This window comes from Mya arenaria, chromosome 10 (genome assembly GCF_026914265.1).
Source record: "Mya arenaria isolate MELC-2E11 chromosome 10, ASM2691426v1".
Classification (NCBI taxonomy): Eukaryota; Metazoa; Mollusca; class Bivalvia; order Myida; family Myidae; genus Mya; species Mya arenaria.
In genome coordinates, this window is record NC_069131.1 from 34,041,481 (window position 1) to 34,063,655 (window position 22,175).

The 22,175-nt window shown below is 32.7% G+C and overlaps 1 protein-coding gene across 5 annotated transcripts in view; it reads left to right on the top strand.

The window, feature by feature from the left end:
• LOC128205786 (receptor-type tyrosine-protein phosphatase S-like) overlaps nt 1–8,852 on the top strand; it is a 28,704-nt gene extending 19,852 nt beyond the window's left edge. For 4 of the 5 annotated variants that reach the window (XM_052907743.1, XM_052907746.1, XM_052907742.1 and 1 more), the window contains 16 exons: nt 134–297; nt 444–531; nt 784–848; nt 1,299–1,335; nt 1,555–1,658; nt 2,046–2,171; nt 3,502–3,650; nt 4,339–4,474; nt 4,786–4,914; nt 5,055–5,157; nt 5,414–5,490; nt 5,704–5,838; nt 6,094–6,222; nt 6,462–6,619; nt 6,957–7,092; nt 7,660–8,852. In XM_052907743.1, the coding sequence (XP_052763703.1) occupies nt 134–297; nt 444–531; nt 784–848; nt 1,299–1,335; nt 1,555–1,658; nt 2,046–2,171; nt 3,502–3,650; nt 4,339–4,474; nt 4,786–4,914; nt 5,055–5,157; nt 5,414–5,490; nt 5,704–5,838; nt 6,094–6,222; nt 6,462–6,619; nt 6,957–7,092; nt 7,660–7,758 (1,835 nt within the window). In that variant the 3' untranslated portion in view covers nt 7,759–8,852. The remainder of the gene's footprint in view (nt 1–133; nt 298–443; nt 532–783; nt 849–1,298; nt 1,336–1,554; nt 1,659–2,045; nt 2,172–3,501; nt 3,651–4,338; nt 4,475–4,785; nt 4,915–5,054; nt 5,158–5,413; nt 5,491–5,703; nt 5,839–6,093; nt 6,223–6,461; nt 6,620–6,956; nt 7,093–7,659) is intronic. The other variant, XM_052907745.1, reaches the window with a different exon arrangement.
• Nucleotides 8,853–22,175: the final 13,323 nt, after the last annotated feature.

Genomic DNA, 22,175 nt, shown 5'->3' on the forward strand with positions numbered 1-22,175 from the left:
TTGACAACGCTGATGTTAACTTAAACTCACTGTATTGCAGACAAATATTTGTCATGTTAACTGAATCCAACGTATTGCAAACGAATTTGTATTTCTTAAAAGTTCATGCTAACTCATTTCAACGATATTACAGACGAAGATGATGCTTCGGCAAGAGAAATAGCAGTAATATTTGAAGAAAGTGGAGGTGTGTATTATAACAGCGCAAAAGAAGTAAGCAAATTCAAATTGCATGTGGCCGATCTACCAGAATATGTACGCAATATATCTTTAAAGGACTTAGAAGAAGAATTTCAGGTACCGGTCTCTGCCTTCTTAAAATGGTTTTGAAATATTGATGTTTTTGAGTCGGAATGTACGTGCAAATAATTTGCAATGAGATATTTAAATACTTGTACTCCTCATTAAATTACTTTATTGATACAAGTACTTATCACTTGCAGAAAATTCCATACGGTCTTGTAAAACCCTTTGCAGTTTCACAAACCAAACTCAACATTCACAGAAATAGATACAAAGGAATCTACCCGTGTAAGAACCGTTTCTCTCTGTATCAGGATTTTATTGAAGCGTAATAAATAAGTAGGTGATTATTTATAGTTATACGATTTGTTCTCATTTCATTTGCACTTTTACTGCCGCGTTCATGACTGCTATTGATGGTTTGTATAATCTTGTTTTTCATTTGGTTTGACTTTCTTTTGGCATGTTTCAATACGGTTATGTTCAATAGCTAGTTGGTTTGTACTTATGTTTCTATTGCATCATTGATGTCTTCTTCAGATGATGATACACGTGTTGTTGTACGCGGAGGAAACTCAGACTATATCAATGCTAGCTATATAGACGTAAGTCCTACTGGCAAAGCAAAAAACTGTTCTTACATTAATGATTATTATTATTATTATTATTATTATTATTATTATTATTATTATTATTATTATTTTTATTTATTTATTTATTTATTTATTTATTTATTTATTTATTTATTTATTTATTTATTTATTTATTTATTATTATTATTATTATTATTATTATTATTATTATTATTTGTGTGTCGGCTCTTTGATAGGTGCAACCTAACACATTGATAATAACATGTAAAATAACGAAATGTGTGTTTATAATTTTTCCGTTATACAGCATTTGTAATTTAGATGTATGCAGAAAGATGGATACAATTTATTATAATGCATTGACAAGGTTATTGTTCAAGCCATAGTTGTTTTCTGATTTTAAATTGTTTGATTGAACACTTGGTCTTAGTGAATCAAAGTTGATTTAATCCTTCCTTCCAGGGTTTCGGGAAGCGAAATGCATACATAGCTACTTTGGGTAAATAAATTGAATGATAAAACGTCTGTTTTATAATGATTAACATTACAATGATACCAAATATAACAATTGTAAAACAATTAAACCTAGTATATGTATTACACTTGAATGTTTTGTGTGTGTGTTTTTTTTAAAATAGCTCATACGTTTAAAACCTTGATGTATATACAGAGAATATATAGATATGTCCATACATGGTCAATCTAATGCAAACTGCAGGTCCAATGGCTAAACAGCTTGGCGAATTCGGCCAGTTCTGGCGAATGGTCTGGCAACAGAAAGTAGAGAAGATTGTCATGTTGACCAATTTGGTAGAGGGTATGGTAAGGTGATATTTTAATTAAAAGCAGGTTACCTTCTATGATAAGGCAGAATTGGGTGTAATTTAGAAGAGGATGAGGTAAAATAACAATTTATTTTAATTGGTTAATGTGTGGTACTATAGATTTGTAATGTGGCAACACATGAATGAGATTTATATAACAATAAGGTACTGGAGTGAAAGGAAACAGTAATTCTTTGGGTTTAAGTATTTCTTTATGATTACATTGCAACACACGTTTTATATGAAATAACTTTTGAATAAGTCATTTACTGATGGAACTTTATCATTAAAGTGACAACATAAACTCCATTAGAATAGTGCTGCCTTTAAGCTCATTTTGGTATTAAATTGTTTGAAACGTAAGTTTATATTTGTGTCTTTGCAGAAAACCAAATGCGAGCAGTATTGGCCAGATTATCATCAACGTCAAATATACGGAGAAATAGAAGTTGTGTGCAAGGTTAAAGAATTATACGCAGATTTCATTTGGAGACAATTTGCGCTTTCTAAGGTACATTCGAATTTTATATAATTCATGGTGTTATGGACGGGCAAATTAAAGGATTGAATTGTTCAGTATTGCAGTTCATTCGTGTATGATTTTTTTTTAATTTCACGATTATCCTTGCATTGACTTAAACGTTGTCCTTCACAGATTGCGTATTCGACTCTGAACGCAATGAATCCAGAAGTTTTATCAACGCCACATACATTTTCCGTAATAAAACTTCATTTTACCAGACACAGGTGTCTGGTTTGTAGTATACTAGTTATGGAGAGGATGTTGCGTTCATCTTTTTATGGAAATGCTTTCAACTATAGAAGTGCAATATCATGTGGTGATTAAGAACGACACGAGTATGGCTCTTCATTGTATTTCTTAATATTGCATTACATTAAATCGGACAGATCCGCTGGTTATAACTTAAATGTGAGAAGAATATTAAAAGTTCCTTAACCAAGTATTTAAACTCTTAACGATCGCTTAAATTACTCCTTGAAAACATATTATAAATAATAAATGTTCTGAAAACTTTGTTAAGAGAAAGGTAAGATAATATATAAAGAAACAGAATGACTTTCGATATTCCCCACTTTTTTGATTAGGAGTTATAAGTCTGCATACGTGCATTAAGGTAAATCGAGATTAATCAAGCACTTTAATAAAAAGAACTTCCTTATTGCAAACTTCCTTAAACAGATTAATCACCTTAATTCTTTACACAATTTGTGACCCATTAGCTTTTGCAAACATGATTGTTAAGAAGACATGGTAAACAAATTAAACTCGGAAATTAAAATACGAAATATGTGAGCAAATAGTTATTATGAGATCGCGTTATGAATGTGTTTGTTTAAATATATGAATCTATTGAAATACACTCAAAATATTTGATAATTCCCTTTTTAACACGAAGAACGTCCTAAAATTAATTTCGACTGCAAGGATCAAACTGAACATTTTAACTGGGTATGAACAATTTTGACAGGTAACATAAACGCATGTAGATGCTTCTTAGCGCCGAAAAAAATACCCACCAGTAAAAAATGTCTGATTTATAACCATTTAATTAAAAGTGTTGTTTATATCGCTGTTTTAAAAACTAAAACAAATTTGAATAATTTCAAACCTATTGATCGGTAAGTTTATTTCAGTTTGTGTCGTTAAGATTATTTGATTTCACTGTCAACTTATCAACAGACTTAGAAACATGTATAACATGTCAATATGAATAAAGTGTTACTTATCAAAACAATAGTACGCATCGTATATTGATTCATTAAAGAAAATGTTATTCGTATCAACCATATTTCAACTTATTTTTCGCCACCAAAACCAGAATTCAGAAGAAAGAAATTTGCACCATCTACAGTTCACGAGCTGGCCAGACAAGGACATCCCTGACGACGTCACATCAGTAATAGAGTTTAGACAAAGGGTTAACGCCTTGCCGAGTACCTTTGACGGACCAGTAGTTGTGCATTGCAGGTTTGATCTCATACTAAGGTTCAAAAATACTAATTAATTGTTTTTCTTAGCTTGTAGCCAATGAACAATAACAATGAATAAGTAAACAAAATGTTAAATCAAATCATCATTGGCCCATCCCAGTCAGTGCCGATGTTGTTAAATACAAACTATTTTATTGTGTAAACGTTTACAAATATAAGTCCAAGAAGTATATATTGAAAACAAAACAAACAATATTGTTGGGCCGACAGCAGCAATCGAGTCGAGTTTGTCTAAGTCATCAGACGATGCCCAAAACAACCGCCACAGTGAATACATATCCTTTTCATAAGATTTTAGGAAACTCATTTTTAAAATTGTGGCAGTATTTGTCAGCATTGCAGTGAAGCTGGCAGCATTCAAATACTTAATATGTGTATGTATTTTGGAAGTTAATAAGACGTGCCCAAGAAAGGTCATGCAACAAGTTATCAATCTTATTACTTGAAGATATAAACAAAGAGACTGGTCATAACCGAATGTTGGTTCAAATTACGATTTTAGGAAGCGACATATAACATGTAAAAATCCACGCAATTATAATAATATGAATCTCCGTCTTTTAGGCCTGTTTCGTGAAAGCAGCGTTAATCTGTTATGCAAATTGCATGTTGAGTTTTTCATAAACATGTTTTTTCATAGACAATTGGGTTCTGTGTAACTTCAGTGCTGGCGTAGGACGAACGGGAACCTACATAGCTCTAGACATTCTGACAAAAGAGGGTGAGACAAAAAGAGTTATAGATATCCCGGGATGTGTTCTCAACATGAGACAGAACAGACCCAACATGATTCAGACCTTGGTGAGATTATTACTTATATGTGGTGTGTATTAGATTAGTTTTACCTGACTTTTATTTAGCACAGCTCTGTGTAAGCTGAAATAAATCATAATCGATTCCATTTCAGTGATAGAAAAAACGCATATGTAGCCCACCAGCAAAAATAGTTTGGTTCAAATGTTGGCATCTATACCACAATACCACTCGCAACTAAATGTCCGGAATACACCAATATTTGGTGCAACACTTGAAGATTGTACAATACTTGCATTCAATTATTGTCCTTCAAGTAACCACACAATAAAATACTCATTTCATAATTGCCATTTTAGAGTCAATACAAGTATCTTCACCAAGCTTTGGTCAATACATTGACGCTTGACTGCTTGTTGATAAGAAGAGGAAACTTCAGTGAATATATGGAGAAATCAAGTAAACAGGACATACATGAGCAATTTGAGGTAGGATTGTTTCTCAAAGTATCAACTATCATAATGTTATTAATCAATAGTTTAACTAAAATGTGAATACTATGCAGCGTTTTTGTATTCAATGCTTTAACATTATTCAAAGAAACTGTTGCTTTCGGAATATTCTTTAGAAAATGCATTTGAATCATGAGCAAAAGTCTGATAGTGAATTGCAAGCTACGGAAAGGAATCGGGTTATGACGAAAAAGAACAGGAAACACGCGGATATACCAGGTACCACGCTTATATCCGCTACAAAAGTGCACATTCATTTACTTCTTAGATGCATAATGTATATACGAACATGCATTATTTAGAACAATGGTAAAATAGTACGCCTGTGTGTGTGTTTAAATATTGAAATATATATTTTTAAACTATAACGATAAGGGATAAACATGTCCTTCTTTGTTTAGCAGGGACTTAATTTAGTATGTTGCATTTTTATTAATGTTAACGTGATATATTATATGGTTATGTGTATTGTTAGGTGATTCAAACCGACCGCGTCTTTATCTGTTTTTGAAAACAGGCGACTCTGATTACATCAATGCGATATACATCAATGTAAGTAAATGTTTTGCATCATATATAAGTTTGTTTTAAATTCATTACTCGATGACAATTAACCAGTCCATTTATTTTTAAAATCATGTTTATACAAAGGAATCTAAAGGGACAAGCCCTGAAATAAAAGCAACTAAATAATACAGGTATGGAGTCATAAGACAAACGCCTAACAAAATCCTACATTGTAATTGTGACGAATCTCTTTTTCAGAGTTTAATGACAAAACACCGCTTCTTGGTTGCACAAACACCTCTGCCGGACACAGTTTCCGATTTTATTGCACTTGCTCTTCAAGAAAACTGTTCCTGTATCGTTAGTATGGAGGCACACATGGCAAAGCATAAGGTAATATGTGGACTGGCTAGATACCGTAAAAATGAATATAGGCAGGTACTTTCACAATAACCCTAAAGTGTAGTTCACTTTGCGTTTTTTTTTCCTACGACACATTACATAGCATTGTGACGTAGCATCTTTATATATTGAATAAGGCCTAGGTATCGTTTAAGGCATGTTTGTACGAATTCTTCAAAAATAGCAATGACCTCCCTATATCTCATTAGGATTTAATCTTATGGGTTCTTGTATTCTTTTATACAGGGGATTGGCTTGTACTTTCCTGGTGACAATCAGACAATGACGACGGATAAGGTTTCCGTACGATCCACCACGGATCAAAGTGCAAATCACTTTGTAAAAAGAATTCTGCATTTCGAACCAGAAGGAAAAGTGAGATTATGACATTGTGATTGTGCACACATTAGACAAAAATCATTTTCTCTTTTCCTTGTAAATATACTTTAAAAACAAATACGTTTTTATTGCATAGATTAAATGTTAGCTACAATAAAAACAGTAACAACAACAACAACAACAATCTCCGCAAACAGCAACAACAGACTTTTATATATTGGCGAAAATGCATCGCAATAATTTTCTATAAATAGTATGTTTTTATTTAAATATAGACCAAGAAAGATGTGACGGTTCCACACTATGAATATTTGGACTGGGATACAAAACACAATGTTCCTAAATCGGTAGAACTCTTTCTTGCCTTCATCAAAGAGGTCGAAGACGTATGCAAATCATCTCCCCTGAAGGGACCAATACTGCTGCACTGTTTGTACGTTGAAACTTTTATTTAGTGCCCATTCGCATTTAAATTTTGTCTTAGTAAAATTATTAACAATGTCATCGTAAATTCTTTTTTTACATTGAACCGATAATCTCTGAAATAATAAAACTATGACAAAAATAAATATTAAGTATATTGTGTAAATCGAATTTCGTGTGTTTGTGTTGTGATGTCCATTCTAATCACAACCATGCAATAAAAGAACATCGTAAATAAAACACCGAAAATATATTGCAAAGCAGATATTCGAAGAGATAAAATAAAGCATTGGTGTTTTTAATTTCTGAGACACTTTTCCTTACGCGATGTAAAACTTTTGTGATAGAAACGGTGCTGGAAAGAGCGGCCTACTTTGTGTTGTCTCGACATTACTTGAACAATTGAGTGAAGATAATGAAGTCAGTGTGGTCAATGTCGTGCAGAAAGTCAGAGCTGGAAGACCACTCGCTATTCCAAATAAGGTAATATAAAATACTTCTTCAAACAATTGGTTCATATTGACATGTATGGTCGAATTATATATTTTGTAACAGATTAGTATAACGATATAATTAAAATCACAGCGACAAACGAAGTAGGAAGAGAATGAGTCTACTAAGAGGGGTTCAATGTTTAACATAAAAACTGAATAAGAAGCACAATTAAGCTATACCTGTTTCATACGAATGTCTCTGAATTATAAATGATATATATTGAATGAACAATGATATAGAGTTTGTACCAATTTACCTTTTTCGTCTTATATATGTGTGTTATATGACTGATAGCTTTCAAATTCGGCACCCTTGAGAGTATGTATGCCAAGGTAACATTAAATTTGATAATAAAACGTCACTTTGTTGGTGCAAAGAAATGACGTTATGTTACTTAAGACGATGTAAATTCAAATGTACTCACTTGTTTTCATCTGATGAAGACTATATGAAGTCAAAAAACGTTTGAAAGTGAGAGTTTGTCTCATTCTTGGATATTGTATCAGTTTTTCATAAGGTTAATTAATGCATTTGTGTATGATTTTGATCTTTTAGGAACAGTTTTACTTCTGCTACGAGTGTGTTCTCCATTCCGTAAACGCAACAGATAACGCTGTGTATTACAACATAGCTGGGGATATCCAGAGGGAATAAACAATTCGACCAACTCGTAACAATGACATATGTTGGGTTACACTTGGCACTAAAACATGAATATAATTATATGCATTTTATAGTCATACGATAACAAATTAAGTTAAAATGGTTTCCATAACCTGGTGCCTATATGGCATAACTTAATATAAACATTGTATTGTATATATCATTGTCATTACTTGCATATAGTAATGTTTTTATTATTTTTACCATATTGTTGATTGTTTTCTTGTTTTTCTTTTATATGATTCTCATAACAGAACGTTTTCAATAAGGCAAGGCTTTATGTGCAATCTTATAGTGTGAAAGTAGCAATTGATAAGTTAAAACTCCATTTCAATACATTCAAGCTACTAATTGCACGGTAAGCTTGTCTATATGTTTCAGAAAACATATAACATTAAACCCTCGTGAATGAAATTATCCAAACTTTTGCGCTCGTAATGTAAAAATCAATCTAGTAATGAATGGAGTGGATGTATTAAATATTTTTTATATATTTTATATATTAAATAATTGAATTGTACATACTTATTATTATACTGCTGTTAACTATATATGTTATTATATTCCATTGTGATCTGTATGGCCTTTATACATTCAGCTTTGAATACACGTTATATTTGAAATTTGTACAAAATTGTCATAACGATTTATTTTTGTAATAATTGCTGTAATAAATCTAGCTGTGTAAAAGTGTTGTAAGGCTTTATAAGTTAGAGAGCATTCATTATGATTTTTTGCTAGTATTTTTTCATACAGGAAATGTTTGAGCAGATTTGCACGCAATGGAGTATTTCATTCAATATCTGTATTGCATGTGTGCAGTCCTGCCCCATAACAGCACATATTACTGTTTGTACAGTACTTTGCTTGGTCTTTTTTGTTACCATTATTCACCTGATATCCCTTATGTTTTAAAAGAAACTTGCAGTCTCTCAGTGGTCAGGACCGTCATCGATAAAGCCAAATACATAACATATTCATTTCTCATAATTATATTCATTGATATGCTTGATCAGCGGTCCTTATGACATCATTAGAGCCTATTATTATTTGTATTTCAGTTCTTCCAATAAACGTTCTCTTTCTGTGTTGTTTTGTAAGTAGCATTGAAGGTTATAATGTAAAGCATATCAACATCAACCCAACCTGAAGTTATGTGACCTGAGCTGTGTGCATAGTTTAAAAATTAAGAAGTAGACCACAGACTATCAGTTCAATGTAATTAGTAGTGTTATATTGCAATGCAGTCAAAGCTTTCAGTGTATGTAATATACGTTTTTTTCAACTTTCATCTTTAGAATGAGTAACGAATATGTTTTGTTTTCATTTGCAACACATGCAACGTTTTTAACGACTCAAACAAGTTTATCATATAAGTAATATAATGCATACGTATCATGTTGGTACATCTTTGCTGATTCTTACTTAGTACTCTCCTTTGTGCAAAACGTCATAAACTTGAAACTTAATTTAGGTTGTACATGGTGTTTTTTATGTGTGTGTGTACATACTGAATTCAAAATATTCGAACGTATATATTCCTGCCTAGGTTCCTAAAAACGATTCAGAGGGTGAAACAGCTAAACGGATAAAATTATCTGGTGCTTTGTCATAACCTCAGCCATGGTCGTTCCAATTGTACTATTTCACTGAAAAAGACAGATTTAAACATTCATTTTGAAATTTTAAAACAAAGACGTGCGTATGATAAAGATGCAAGCTGTAGTTGAGATTTAAACGATGCATATATGCGTCGAAAAACAGTCGGGTCTTAGTTAATTTCTGGATTTATTTGTGAGCGTTCATCACAATAATTATTTTGTTCTCAATAAATTGCTATATAGCCAAATGCAGGTTGAACAATTGATTGCATTGAAACTTATTCAGAGTTAAATATGTTTATGGACTTCGTTAAAGCTTGATTTATACGCACACATTATGCCTTCTGAAATGAAACACATTTCCAGGTTTCTGACATTTATTTATAATACTATACATCACAATACACAATTACGTTTGTATAAACACAACAACACCACAACACTCAAAACATCTTTATGTGAATTTTCGCTTGTATAAGTAGTAAGGTCAACTTTTGGGAAGTATAAACAACACAATCCGTTGTAACCATCTCTGCATCTGGGTTTGGGTGAATGGTCTAGCCGATGAACCCAACGGGGAAGCCGTATCCACAACGACACTGGCAGTCTATACAATGCAAGTCCCGAGAGCAGTCTGCTCCGCCACACTCAAATGGCATCACGCACTGTTTGGTCACTGAAATGTTAAGGAATTGAGGCTACTGATACAACGAAAAAGCTGTATTTTTTAAAACATTGTGTGGAAAAAACGGCATTACAGTATCGGCGCATGGTCCATTGTTGTTTTGTTTTCTTTCCATCAAAGCAAATAGCGTACCGTTTTAAGAACACATTGTAACTGAATGATTATAATAAATCATACTAGTGATTGCTTTACATTTGTTGTCGTTTTATGAATGAAATCTTATTCAAGAAACAATACGTAAATATATCAATGATATCTCGATATTGATGTTATGTCTTCGAATAGTTTCTTTTAAAGTGTATATCTTGTGTTGTGTGTGTTTGGCCTAGACCTTTGTCTCTTCTATACAAGATCGTTGATAAATTTAGATTACTGGATTTCTCACCAGTACATACATTGTTTCAATACTATTTTGAGCAGTCTTATTCATGGCTAACGTTCATACCATTAATCTAGACAACAGATCAATGAGTGTTTAAAAATGTTTACTCTGTAACGGATTCTACATTATACCGGAAGTCAGTGATGAATACCACTTGATGTGTACATGTAACGATATCTCGCCGTTAATCGTCTGCTTTATAGGTTCATTTCATTTTGCCGTCAAATATTCAATGGGACATGCGCTTATTTTGGGCATAAAATGTGAGAAAGTTTACTTTGGGTAACTTGTTTTGAATAAATTCTGACATTAAAATGTTTAATAATTACAAACGTTTAAGTAACTGATATATGTGTTTAGCTTTGTATTTTAATTGATTTAATAATCAAATTCAGCTTTTTTATGTATATTATCAAACTTGTGTAACAAACCAGATTTGTGATTGTGATAACGTTTCCTTAAAAACGACTAAATCCAGTGATTGTGTTCAGAGCTAAGGGACCACTCTAGATGTCATTCATCGGAAGACTCGCGGCATTTGATGTTCAAAATTACTCATTTGGCGAATATCCCTCAAAACGGTGGAAGTAAAACTCACCCTTTGGCTTCAAAATTATGTTTCAATCTCCCTTGGGGTTGTGATTGGGCCAAGCCATTACGTAGCCACTATAGGTCGCGGGCAGACAAACTCAACAACAACAATTATGGGTGTTAACTGACCTGTCTTACTTTAATACATCAGATTGTGTTAGGTAAGTGTTTGGTTTCACGACAGTCAGCAAAGGTAATTTAGACTGACAGTCTAGAGTACATTATAGCTCGCCTGAGCAGTTAGGTGTGACAGAGACACATAAACTTATATAGTATATCTATAAAGTAGACATTGATACATTAATGTTACCAATTGAATAAATACATGACTTGAATATTGAATAGATTATATAAAACATAAATATATATCAGTCATTTTTCACTTTTAACCTCCATGCTTTTGCCCTGTTTCGAACCTGTCAATGTGACATCGGAAACAATTCATATCAACATTTAAATGACTATGAGTACACGTGCATTGGTGAGTATGCCACTCGAGCTTGATGTACATTTCCGGGCACGCCACGTGACGACAGTCGGGGCTATCTCGGCATTCCTCTCCTAATACTGAGGCTAGACACAGGATATAGAGTTTTTAATACTGATAGTCAACAACACCCTATCAACTGATACTAAACTTTTAGAGAGTCTTCAACAAAAATAATATATACATGATGCAGATTCTTGTATAAATATACATTAACGAAGTCATAAACAAGTGACTGTCATTTAGATAATTGTTATCTAGTTATTTTTGAATCTTTCAAAACATCATTCGATATTTCATATTGTGATTATGTTATGTTTATAATTTTAGAATATACAAAGGCAATAAAACTCACTGCTTCTCACAAGTGCAGTCCCAATACTAACAAGACTTTTTAAATAACCATGAAAAGTAGGATATCACGCTTAAATATATAGATACGATAGATATATAACAACAACAACAAGATATACCACAAACCTGCGAAAAAAATAAAACAACAAGAGTAACGATAATCTTCATTTTAGAAAAATAAAATATTTCCTGGCTTCAAGTATAAATATCAATGTAAAGCTTATTATTGCTAGTAGTGGGGCTGCTTAGCATAAAATCATGCAATTTGGGTTAAAAGCATGAAACGTGGCACGCATATAAATTATTTCCCACTGATAATATTTAGATATGGACCTAAGTGAGAAGCGCCCCCTGGTGACCCTGGCAACTATTTTTCAAAATGGCCGCTAAAATGGCCGACAATTTCTTCAAATGATTTTATGTTTGTCTTAAACTCATAATCTTGGTATCTAAATATACATATTTTAGGCCAAGGAAATCTTTGGGCACACAAAAAAATGATGTATGAAGTATTTTTATTCTAGAAAAAACTTTTATATTATTTAAAATGGCCAGAATATTAAATGAACATAATCTTGGTATCTATTAAATCTATTAAAGTTACTGGGTCCAAAACTGTATAATATATGGTATTTTCCAGTAATCTTTCTTCCAACGTGGGGCAAAAGGCTGCAACGGCATTCCCTCATGGTCGAGTTTACCCATTCCAAATGGAGTCGATAACTCCCCATTGACAGCTCTACATTTAACCAGGACCAGGCATGCCCAACAGATAGCAGCTGCGGACAACTGAATCCTGCAGCATAATGCCTTCGACAAATACAATGAAGCTATCTTAGCCGGAGAGAACTTACTGAATTTCACACAGACTGGTGTGGCAGGATGACAGCAGAGCAACCGCAGTTTCAATATAGGTCCGTTGTGCTTGAAATGAAACTTTGTTTACTTCAGATCATCGAATCAACCATGTCAAGAAACTGTCAGAGCTACCGCGTGCAATGGGCATTACATGGGTATTTAGCTATGAACATATCAATCATGCTAGATGGCTCTCGATGCATATCAGAGACATATACTCTCTGTCAGAAATGCACTCTGCCATCTACGAAGAGCTTGTCCCAGGAAAATTGTTCTACACAAAACAAACTATCCATTTACTGCCATGACACGTAATCAAGCACTGGCAAATGCCATAGTAAAACATGGCTTTACTGTCGGTTTGACTGACAATCCAAATGCAATACAACGCTAGACGTGTGTAGGCTCCGAAATGTTACAAACGGTGGCAGAGTTTGAAGATGACACCATTCATGGTTCAACTGAACACTTCAAACTACCGCTGTTCAAACCGCATTTGACTAGAAAGTGAAGGCTCTTGTTGAGGTCTTTGAAAACATTGGAAATCATTTTAAAGAGAACTGTGGCGACCTGCTTACACTTGACACAAAGGTCATTATAGACTCTGGGGGATACACAGATGCAACAGAGACGTTCAAAGTTTACCAGGAGCACTATGACCTCGTTGTCAAAGAAATATTTGTCGATCAAACAAAGTCAATCAATGACCCAATAATGAAAAACAAACTTCCAGGTTCCAACAATGAACGAAGACTGTTTCCTGTTTTTCAGATTGTACATTGTATTTTCACTACTGACAATGATTCACTGGTTGTATAAAATTGCCATTGTAATTGTCTATAAACGTTTTTGAAAAATTAAAAAAAAATGTTTATAAAATTATGTGTGTGTGGCCAACGGCAACTTTGGTCTAAATTTTGTTTATTTAGACAGCAAAAACATGATTATATGACATATAGTAACACAGATTAAAGCGTTGGAAGAAATTTTCGGCCTTTTCTGCGGCCATTTTGAAAAATGGTTGCCAGGGTCACCCGGGGGCGCTGCTGACTTGGGTTCATATCTAAAAACAATCAGTAGGGGATGTTTTTTATGTTTGCAAAGTTTCATGCTTTTAACCCAAAGTGCACGATTCAACCAAAATTTGTCCTTAACAGCCCCACTATAAGCCTTATATACTCATGTATGCAAGTATTGACAACCCAAAAATAAACACATTTCATTTTATCATAATATTCATTATAGTTTTTTGTCTGAGATGCTTGTTTGTTGTGAGAAGCAGGCCTGTGGAATGATACCAACGATAAAAGAATTAAAATCAAACTTGTGAAAAGAAGACATGTATAAAAATGAAATGTGAAAAACAATGTACAATCTTGTATGCTGTTCCAACAGTATACCCTTAATTGACTTCAGATATAGATTTTTGCATTTAGTGTTATTTCGAAACATCTTTTCATGCATGTTTTAGTATAATCTAAGCAGATTGTAGCAAACCCCGTCAAATTTTCTCATCTCTGTATTACAATTAAACCTTATGCAAAGGATCAATGTTTTACTATTTCAAAATAGTTTACACTAAAACTTAATAAATATAAAATTTAGAAACATTTTAATATTTCGCATCCTGCACCCACTTTGTTATTGCGGAAGGCCTTCAATAATAATGATGCGTTTACACTTTTTGCTCAAAAAAGTTATTGAAAAAAACGTTTTATGCATTAAAAAATATGTGTAACTCATGAAATTTTATGTAATATATAAATCTTTTAGCGTAACAAATTCTTTATTTTTTTATCAATAGAAAAGAATACCAAATAAAACTCTCCTAAAAAGTGATAGTATTGTGAAAGATTAAATATATACATTTATTTAAACAATAACATTATTGTAATAATTCATTTAAGAAATGGATATGAAATTTTACTTAGTAGTCGAACATTTCCTAATGTAAGGCCACCATTGATTTATGTTTGTTTCACATTTGCCCCCAAGGTTTTACACATTTTAATGCATGTTTTATTACATTTTAGTGATCGAATGATTGTAGACCATAAATATCCTCTTCATACGAAATTTGATATAAAACATATATTTTAATTCAATTTCCCGCATTTCTGACAAACAATAAAACAAGAAACAAATTTACAGTGGCCTATATATTTAATTTAAATGATTTCATATTTCATAGACCATCGGTATTAACATTATACGGTATGGAAGTACATATATTTTAACTTTAATAAATGACTTTGTTGTGTTTTCTTTATATTATATAGGCAAGCCTTTTCACAGTCACAAAGCTTTGTCTCAAGAATGACGCAAATATAATAATGTCACAACATAAGAACAACACATGCATAAGCAAGTCACAAGCATAAGAATTTTACATCATTAACATGTCGTATCCACTTAAGAATGTCACATTAAATGAAGAATGCCACAGCGACATTAGAAGGACATCAACCTTACAATATCCCATCACTATAATAATTGGACAGGCACTTGCTGAAGAAGGCAAAATAGTCACATCACAACAATAATGACTTGAAAGGTACACGATATAAGTTGATGCAAAAATTTATTAGAGGGAAATTTGTTTTAAAAAACCCAACAACATTCCTTTCTGATAAAATACGGACCCGTGTTAAATCAATTACATATTATATGCTGGTCTTTTTTTATTATCAAAACACTATATAAAAATAAACAAATTTAACATTCTTTGTCCTTTTCTCAATAACTTCAATGAAATTTAAAATAATCTAAGAATATTTTGTTAATGTTGACTTATATGTAGCTCATACGTATGCGATGTTTTTCGATACTATAGTCGAGTGTACATTCAAAGCAAGTGTTTTTAAAAATTAAACGATTGCCATGTAGGGATAGTTAAAATAAAATCATCATCATCATCATCATCATCATCATCATCATCCATAAGACCCTTATCTATGATATATATGCATATTTAAATCATATTTAGACTTTCATACACAACGCTCACCTCATTGCTCCAGTCCAACAATCATTGAGGTATCGACTGGCAAACTCAAGAAAAGCTCGATGGGAGCGGGCGTAAGAACATCCGTGGGTGGGGCAAAATGTTGTTGAAAATGTTATCAGGGGCACAACATTTAACATAACTTACGATCGTTTTAAAATTAACAAAATCAGCATAATCATCACCAACACCACAATTATCATTTTTCAATCAATATTGCAAATTTTTATCATACACTTTAATTGTAATGAATTTCCATTTCAATTTTGAATTAACGACATTCAATGAAATTCATCAGTTTAATTAGATACATTCCATAGAAGCTCACTAATTGAGCATCACTTCAGAATACATTACGGCATAACTTCCGGTCGCATGGTGGGACAATTCACTTCTAATGGAAAGATGTGACGCCTACACTCGCAAGAACGAACACTTTTGGTCGCATGGAGGGACTCGTCCGTTGGCATGGAGGGATATTTTCGATCGCATGGAGGAACACTTCTGGTCCCAAACAGGGACACTTCTAGCAACATTGTGAGACAATCGAGGTCGCATGGAGGGACACAAAGATAAACACTAGTAGCATGCAGGGACACCTTCGGGACAGTTGACGCTGAAACATCAAACCAATTTATGTACGTTTATTTTAATACCGAGTTTATGGTATATATCTTAAATTAAACAAACATATGTCTAACTTTGTCATAAATAACGGTATAAATATGAATCATTAAAAATGATCAATTTAAAATTGTGCAAAGCAAAGCAACAAGACAAGCTGATTCCACCAGACGAGTTACCGTTTCAAAGAATGGCTTGAATGAATGGGATAATCATTGTAAACGTTTTAAACACTACTGAGTCAGTTACAAAACAACCAACAAATACTCGCCCCCCAAAAAAACTAGAGATTAAAATGTCTTTTGAAAAAAGTAAATCTGGAAACGTATTTTCGGTTGTTCCTTTTAGTCAATTCAACTACTAAAAGGTTTCCAGTCATGATGTCGGGCCTTACATTCTGTGTTAACGGTTTCAAAAAGAGTGTGTAAATTATTTCTCCAAACGGATATAATTTACGTGAAACCGGTCATATGTGGACAATTAAAATTGTTTTGAAGGAAACAAAATCGATATGCACGGAAAGAAGACGTCCGGCAGAAAGACCTGGCACTTGTTCTCAAATTGCCCAATATCTTACGTCCGCGAAATTTTCGTGCATAAATTAGTCATTATACAATTGTGCTGCATCAGATAATCACTTTGGCCTTTCTACAAAACGCACCAGCATAAAAATCAGACGGGACTTATGTTCATATGAATGGTAGGCGAGGAACAGTTTGTGGGACGAACTACTTTCACAATTTCAGGGTTATGATTATCTCTCTTGTTGTTTGTATTTGAAATATGTGACAATAAGTTCAGTTCCTACCAGCTTTACTTATTAGTTGATTCATTGTCGCCACTGACTTTCACATTGTTTTATTTGCTCATGAATTTGCCATTCCGTGCATATCAATGGCACATGTGGCATTGGTCAAGAATTCTTGGAGATATTTCCTAACTGCGGTAATGCACTATTGAAAATCTCTTCTATATAGGAAATCGCGCTAAGGATTCTGCAGGAAACGCCATCCAGATTCTTATTTATTTCATTTGTTTCTTTACACGTTTATGTTTTATTTTTATGATTAACAGCCGTGAATGTTTTATCCGCTGTGACATATAATTGACATGAATGCCTTTTCTCTCTTGTTCTAGTGCATCCACATATTATTTCCTGGCGAAATACCGTAATACTAGAGATTGTGTCAGCCAAACGTTGATCGATCTTTATCTTAACACGTGCACACAAATCGACCGAATAAGAGGGTGCCTTATTTACTTTGCTTTATGAGTTCAGTTGGACTGGTGATTTTTATCTCTGGTCAGTTGAGCACTTTGGTACTTTTAGAAATAAATGATAGTTGAGATTTGTATTTTTAACGGTACTTCTTAGCTAAAAGTGATTATGCCTATGGTGTAATTTTGATAATAAATTTCAACGAAAATTAGGTTTAAGAGTTTATAACAAACGTTATTTGACGAAGGTATCGTACAATACCTAGTCAATACGCATATTACAGTTTAAAAAGAAGCACAGCATCCTCAACGACACTGCCCACATAAATATGACCCTGAAAATATACAACAGTCATTCATGTTTAAGCATCATATTTAACACTTACTTTGTGATAAAAAACTATACAAATAGAGGTACATGAACAGAAAGTGCACGGTAACGAAAGAAAATTCAAGATCAATAGCAAATGTATTCTTCTTTGGAATGGTTGCATACTTCCATACTCCAAATGAAGTCGTCCAACCGAATTTTCTCTAGTTTACCTGCAGAGAAAACCGCAATGATATATGTCTGTTTCATTTGTCAACGATGAAATACATGGCGTCTTCGTAGGGAGGTCATGAATTGTTATTTTGTGTCTGTTTTCATGTGTAACACGTAACGTCTAAGGTAAAAGACACCATTCTTTGTTTAGTGACTTCAAGGCATGTTTAACCAATTTTAATAGCAATGCCACATAAAATGATTCTATGTATTTTGGTAAAATGCATTTACTGCTAATTATAAGGAAACAATTTGGAACCATACTATTTTTTGTAACCATTTTGTCTAAAATACTTAATTGAAACGAAATATGTTGCCATAATTATAAGGCACCCTTACCTTTGCATGATTACATAGTTTTTTCGACACATGTAAAATGTTCCCTAATGAAAGCTTTAGTGTAACATGAGCGCCATAAGTGGAGTAAAGCCAGAGGCTGAGCATGCACAATTGAACATATTGACCTGACCATAAGTAGGGACAATTGCGCTTTGAAGTCCGTTTTAAAACCGGATAACATTAAGCGATTAGATGAAATTAATAATGAAGAATTATTATCTGGCATGTTTGGCTTTGGCAAAGTCTGCCACGAAATATCTGGATCACATATAGATTTCCTGATGATCTCTGTACAAACGGTTGTGTATTTGGATTAAAACCTCTCTAAGTAGGTCTCCCTCATGACCGCCATTCTTGGCCTCTGAATGATGAAGTCACCTTTCCTAAATATATGACAAAGAATCACATGATTGTTTAACTTTGGCAAAATCGTTCCCGAACAAGTTGGGCCGCCTTTGTACTAAAATGTTGTATTGAACCTGATTCATCAAGGTTATTGCTTCTGATAGACATGTTGTTTTTTGGGTTTTGTTTTTTCTTCGAAGCTGTAGAAAGCTTGTTTAAATCAATGCACGTTTTTTTATTTATTTTTAGTTTTCCGAAATAACAATTGTTGACTTAACTTGTTTCTTCCCTTTAAAATAAAATTTCCTTTAGATTGGTTTCTTAGGGGATTCTTTAGTCGATAGTTCCACTGGCATTTTCCACGTTGGGCGTTTCAACAAATTAGTTGCTAAAATCGTACCAATCAAAATTTATCACATTTGCAATAAGATCATCGTTATAATGTACTCGATATAATTAGAATAGAAGAGAAATAAATCATTCATATAAAATATCATGTAATTAAAATAAAAATATTTATATACCATTGGTTGATAAAACGAAACGAGTAATACTTGTGAATCGATTTATAGTTTTGAAAAACTTCTAATTTCTACGAATTGCAAAATATCATTTATTAATGTTTTTGCATTAATTTGATTTATTTACATTGGTGATCGAAGAAGAAAAACCCCATACAAAAATACATTTATAAAAGGGTTTATTTTTTTCAAAATGTGTGCATCATATTGTTCCCCTTTAAAAGACGATGTATATATCCCCTAAATGTAATATAACAGTTAAAAATAATCGGTTAATTACAAGAATAATCATGTTGAGGAAATATCTCAATTAGTTTTATCATTTGTTGCCTTGGTAAACTATGTTTAAGTGCAAGCCTAAAATTTCGCAATGCCAAAGACACCTGATAAGCTTTTAAGTATAAAACACATACTAAGCCAGTCGCACACTATCGGTTAATATCGGAATAGTGCAAAAATAAGCCCGATACTGATCGTACGTAGATATAAACATTTAAAGTATGTTATAGAAAATTTTAAAATCACTTTTTTCATGCCTGAATACAACATGAATGCTTTGAAATAGATAAGAAGACTAGGGTGGTTAGCCATCGTCTTAAAATTTTCGTAAATACGGCCAATAAAATGAATCACATTAAACAAATATTATCTTCAGAATACATCGTTGACATTTTCATTCAGAAAAAGGCTTAGCTGCTGGTTTATAACATCTACATGCCTCTTCTTGTATTATATGCGTAGATACTCGTTTTTTCTATCCCGTGTTTGCCTATGCATGTTATAACAAGTTCAATATGTTTATAGCAGGTCCCAATCTTAATTTACTTATGACAGGATCGAGTTTGGCACACTATATTAGCTCTGTACACTAAACTGCACTTTTATCTAATGATCATATTTAAATCAAAATAATATATGTTTTGTTTGATAAAAATCATGCCTAATTATAGTTAAATTGACAGAAGAAAATAAGATGCCTTTTAAAATCTAAAAACGAAGCGCGTTGTTCTTGGTGATGAAGAAGTAAGAACACAATGTGCCCATTGTTCCGAACGTGGTAAAGACGTGATTAACAATGTATATGTCAAATTTTAAAGTTAGAAATATTGCAGATCGTATGTGCATCCATGACAATTTAAGATATCTTTATTTTGTCCATGTTTCAGTTATGCATTTATAATATTATCAACAAAGTGGTCAGAAGTCTTAGAATCAAATGTAACTTTATGTACTAGATTTTGAAAATAATGAATCACAAATCGCACTGTTCAATAATAATTCTGAATCTAAAAAGAAGAAAGGGCGAGTTTAAAACTACCATTCTTAACTTCTATACATCAATTATGGGACAATAAGCTTGGGAGATTAGCTGATGTGTCCACCGCGAACTTGTCTGTGTGTATTTTGTGCGTGTGTGCTTAGGGATACAAATAAAAAACAACAACATATCATTGAATATACATGACTTGTATTAATTTGTACTCTATATGAAAAAGAAATGAGAACAATAAAAGTTAAGTAAAAGAGTATAATAAAAGGATGGACTCTATTATATATAGGCAATATTTGTGATATATGCACACAATAGAATAATCATGACGAAATAGAGAATGAATTTTTATAAAGTTATAGTATGTATCGCTTATGTCACTCTGTCAAGCTGCTTATGGTGTAAAGTCTGCTGTGATTTGTTCTATCCTGACCTTATTGTAGTATGAAAATAAATGTGTACCTGTTAGTAAAACATACCAGGAGTTCTGGATAACTTCTTTTGGATGTATTACCTTCAACGCAAGCTAAACGCCTGAAATAGTACACTGGATATATTCTATATTTTATACTTCTCTATAACATTTCTCAGCCAAAACCCCTTTTTTATGTCACATGTATAAAAAGGTTTGATATAAAATTCAAACAGTTACAATATTTACACAATTTTATTGACAAATAAAATAATATATAAGTCATTGTTGATCGATATTTCTTTACAACCTTTGCAGAAAATAAAACATAAAAATGTTTATGTTGTCGAAATATTTCCCTCCGTTGAAATCACCACCACTTTATATTGTTGTAGATCAAGAAATGTTTTAAATTTAGGTGTTAATTCAAACACATGCTGAACATGGTGAAAATTTGCCAATGTATCAGTATGTTGAAAGCAAACCGTCTCTTCACGTTGTTGTAGTCATTGTTAGTGATTGCGATTCTGGTGAATGTGTTTTGCATATTTCAGAAAAATTCTTTATAATAGTCAACGCTTTAGATTTTTTTGCAAATCTCTTGTGAACCAACCCTGGTGCATATGTCACCAGGAAGTGGAGGTATAATGACTCTTGGTTTATCTCCAAATTAAGTTTATTATTCTATTTCTACATTATATATATTTCATTCAAATGGAATACATTGAATGCCATTAGAAATGCCATAGAAAAATGAATGCAAGGTGAAACTGACATGCCCGCTTCATTTTATACAGTAAACATAGCATAGCATTCAAAATAGCGAGCTCTGTCTGAAACAATTGTGAAAGAAGTACCGCAGGGTCTACCGAATATCAAAAATAATTAAACACAACAGAAATTGAGCATGAATTAGCGTATGTATTATAAGTTGTTATCGATTTGGCATCAGTCGTATATTTTCTTCAGTAATATGTCTGAGACTGACAGGCGCATTGCTCGTATAGTTGCACAAATAAAATGGAATGTATTAGACAAATGTTAAACGCATTAGATATGTCAAACTCAAACGTTTAATATATATCAATTTCATTTGGCCTGTTGACAGATAATTTTGAAAGTTTGAACCGTTAACAATCGTTCATCCTAAATTAATCAGCGGAAATGTTGTTG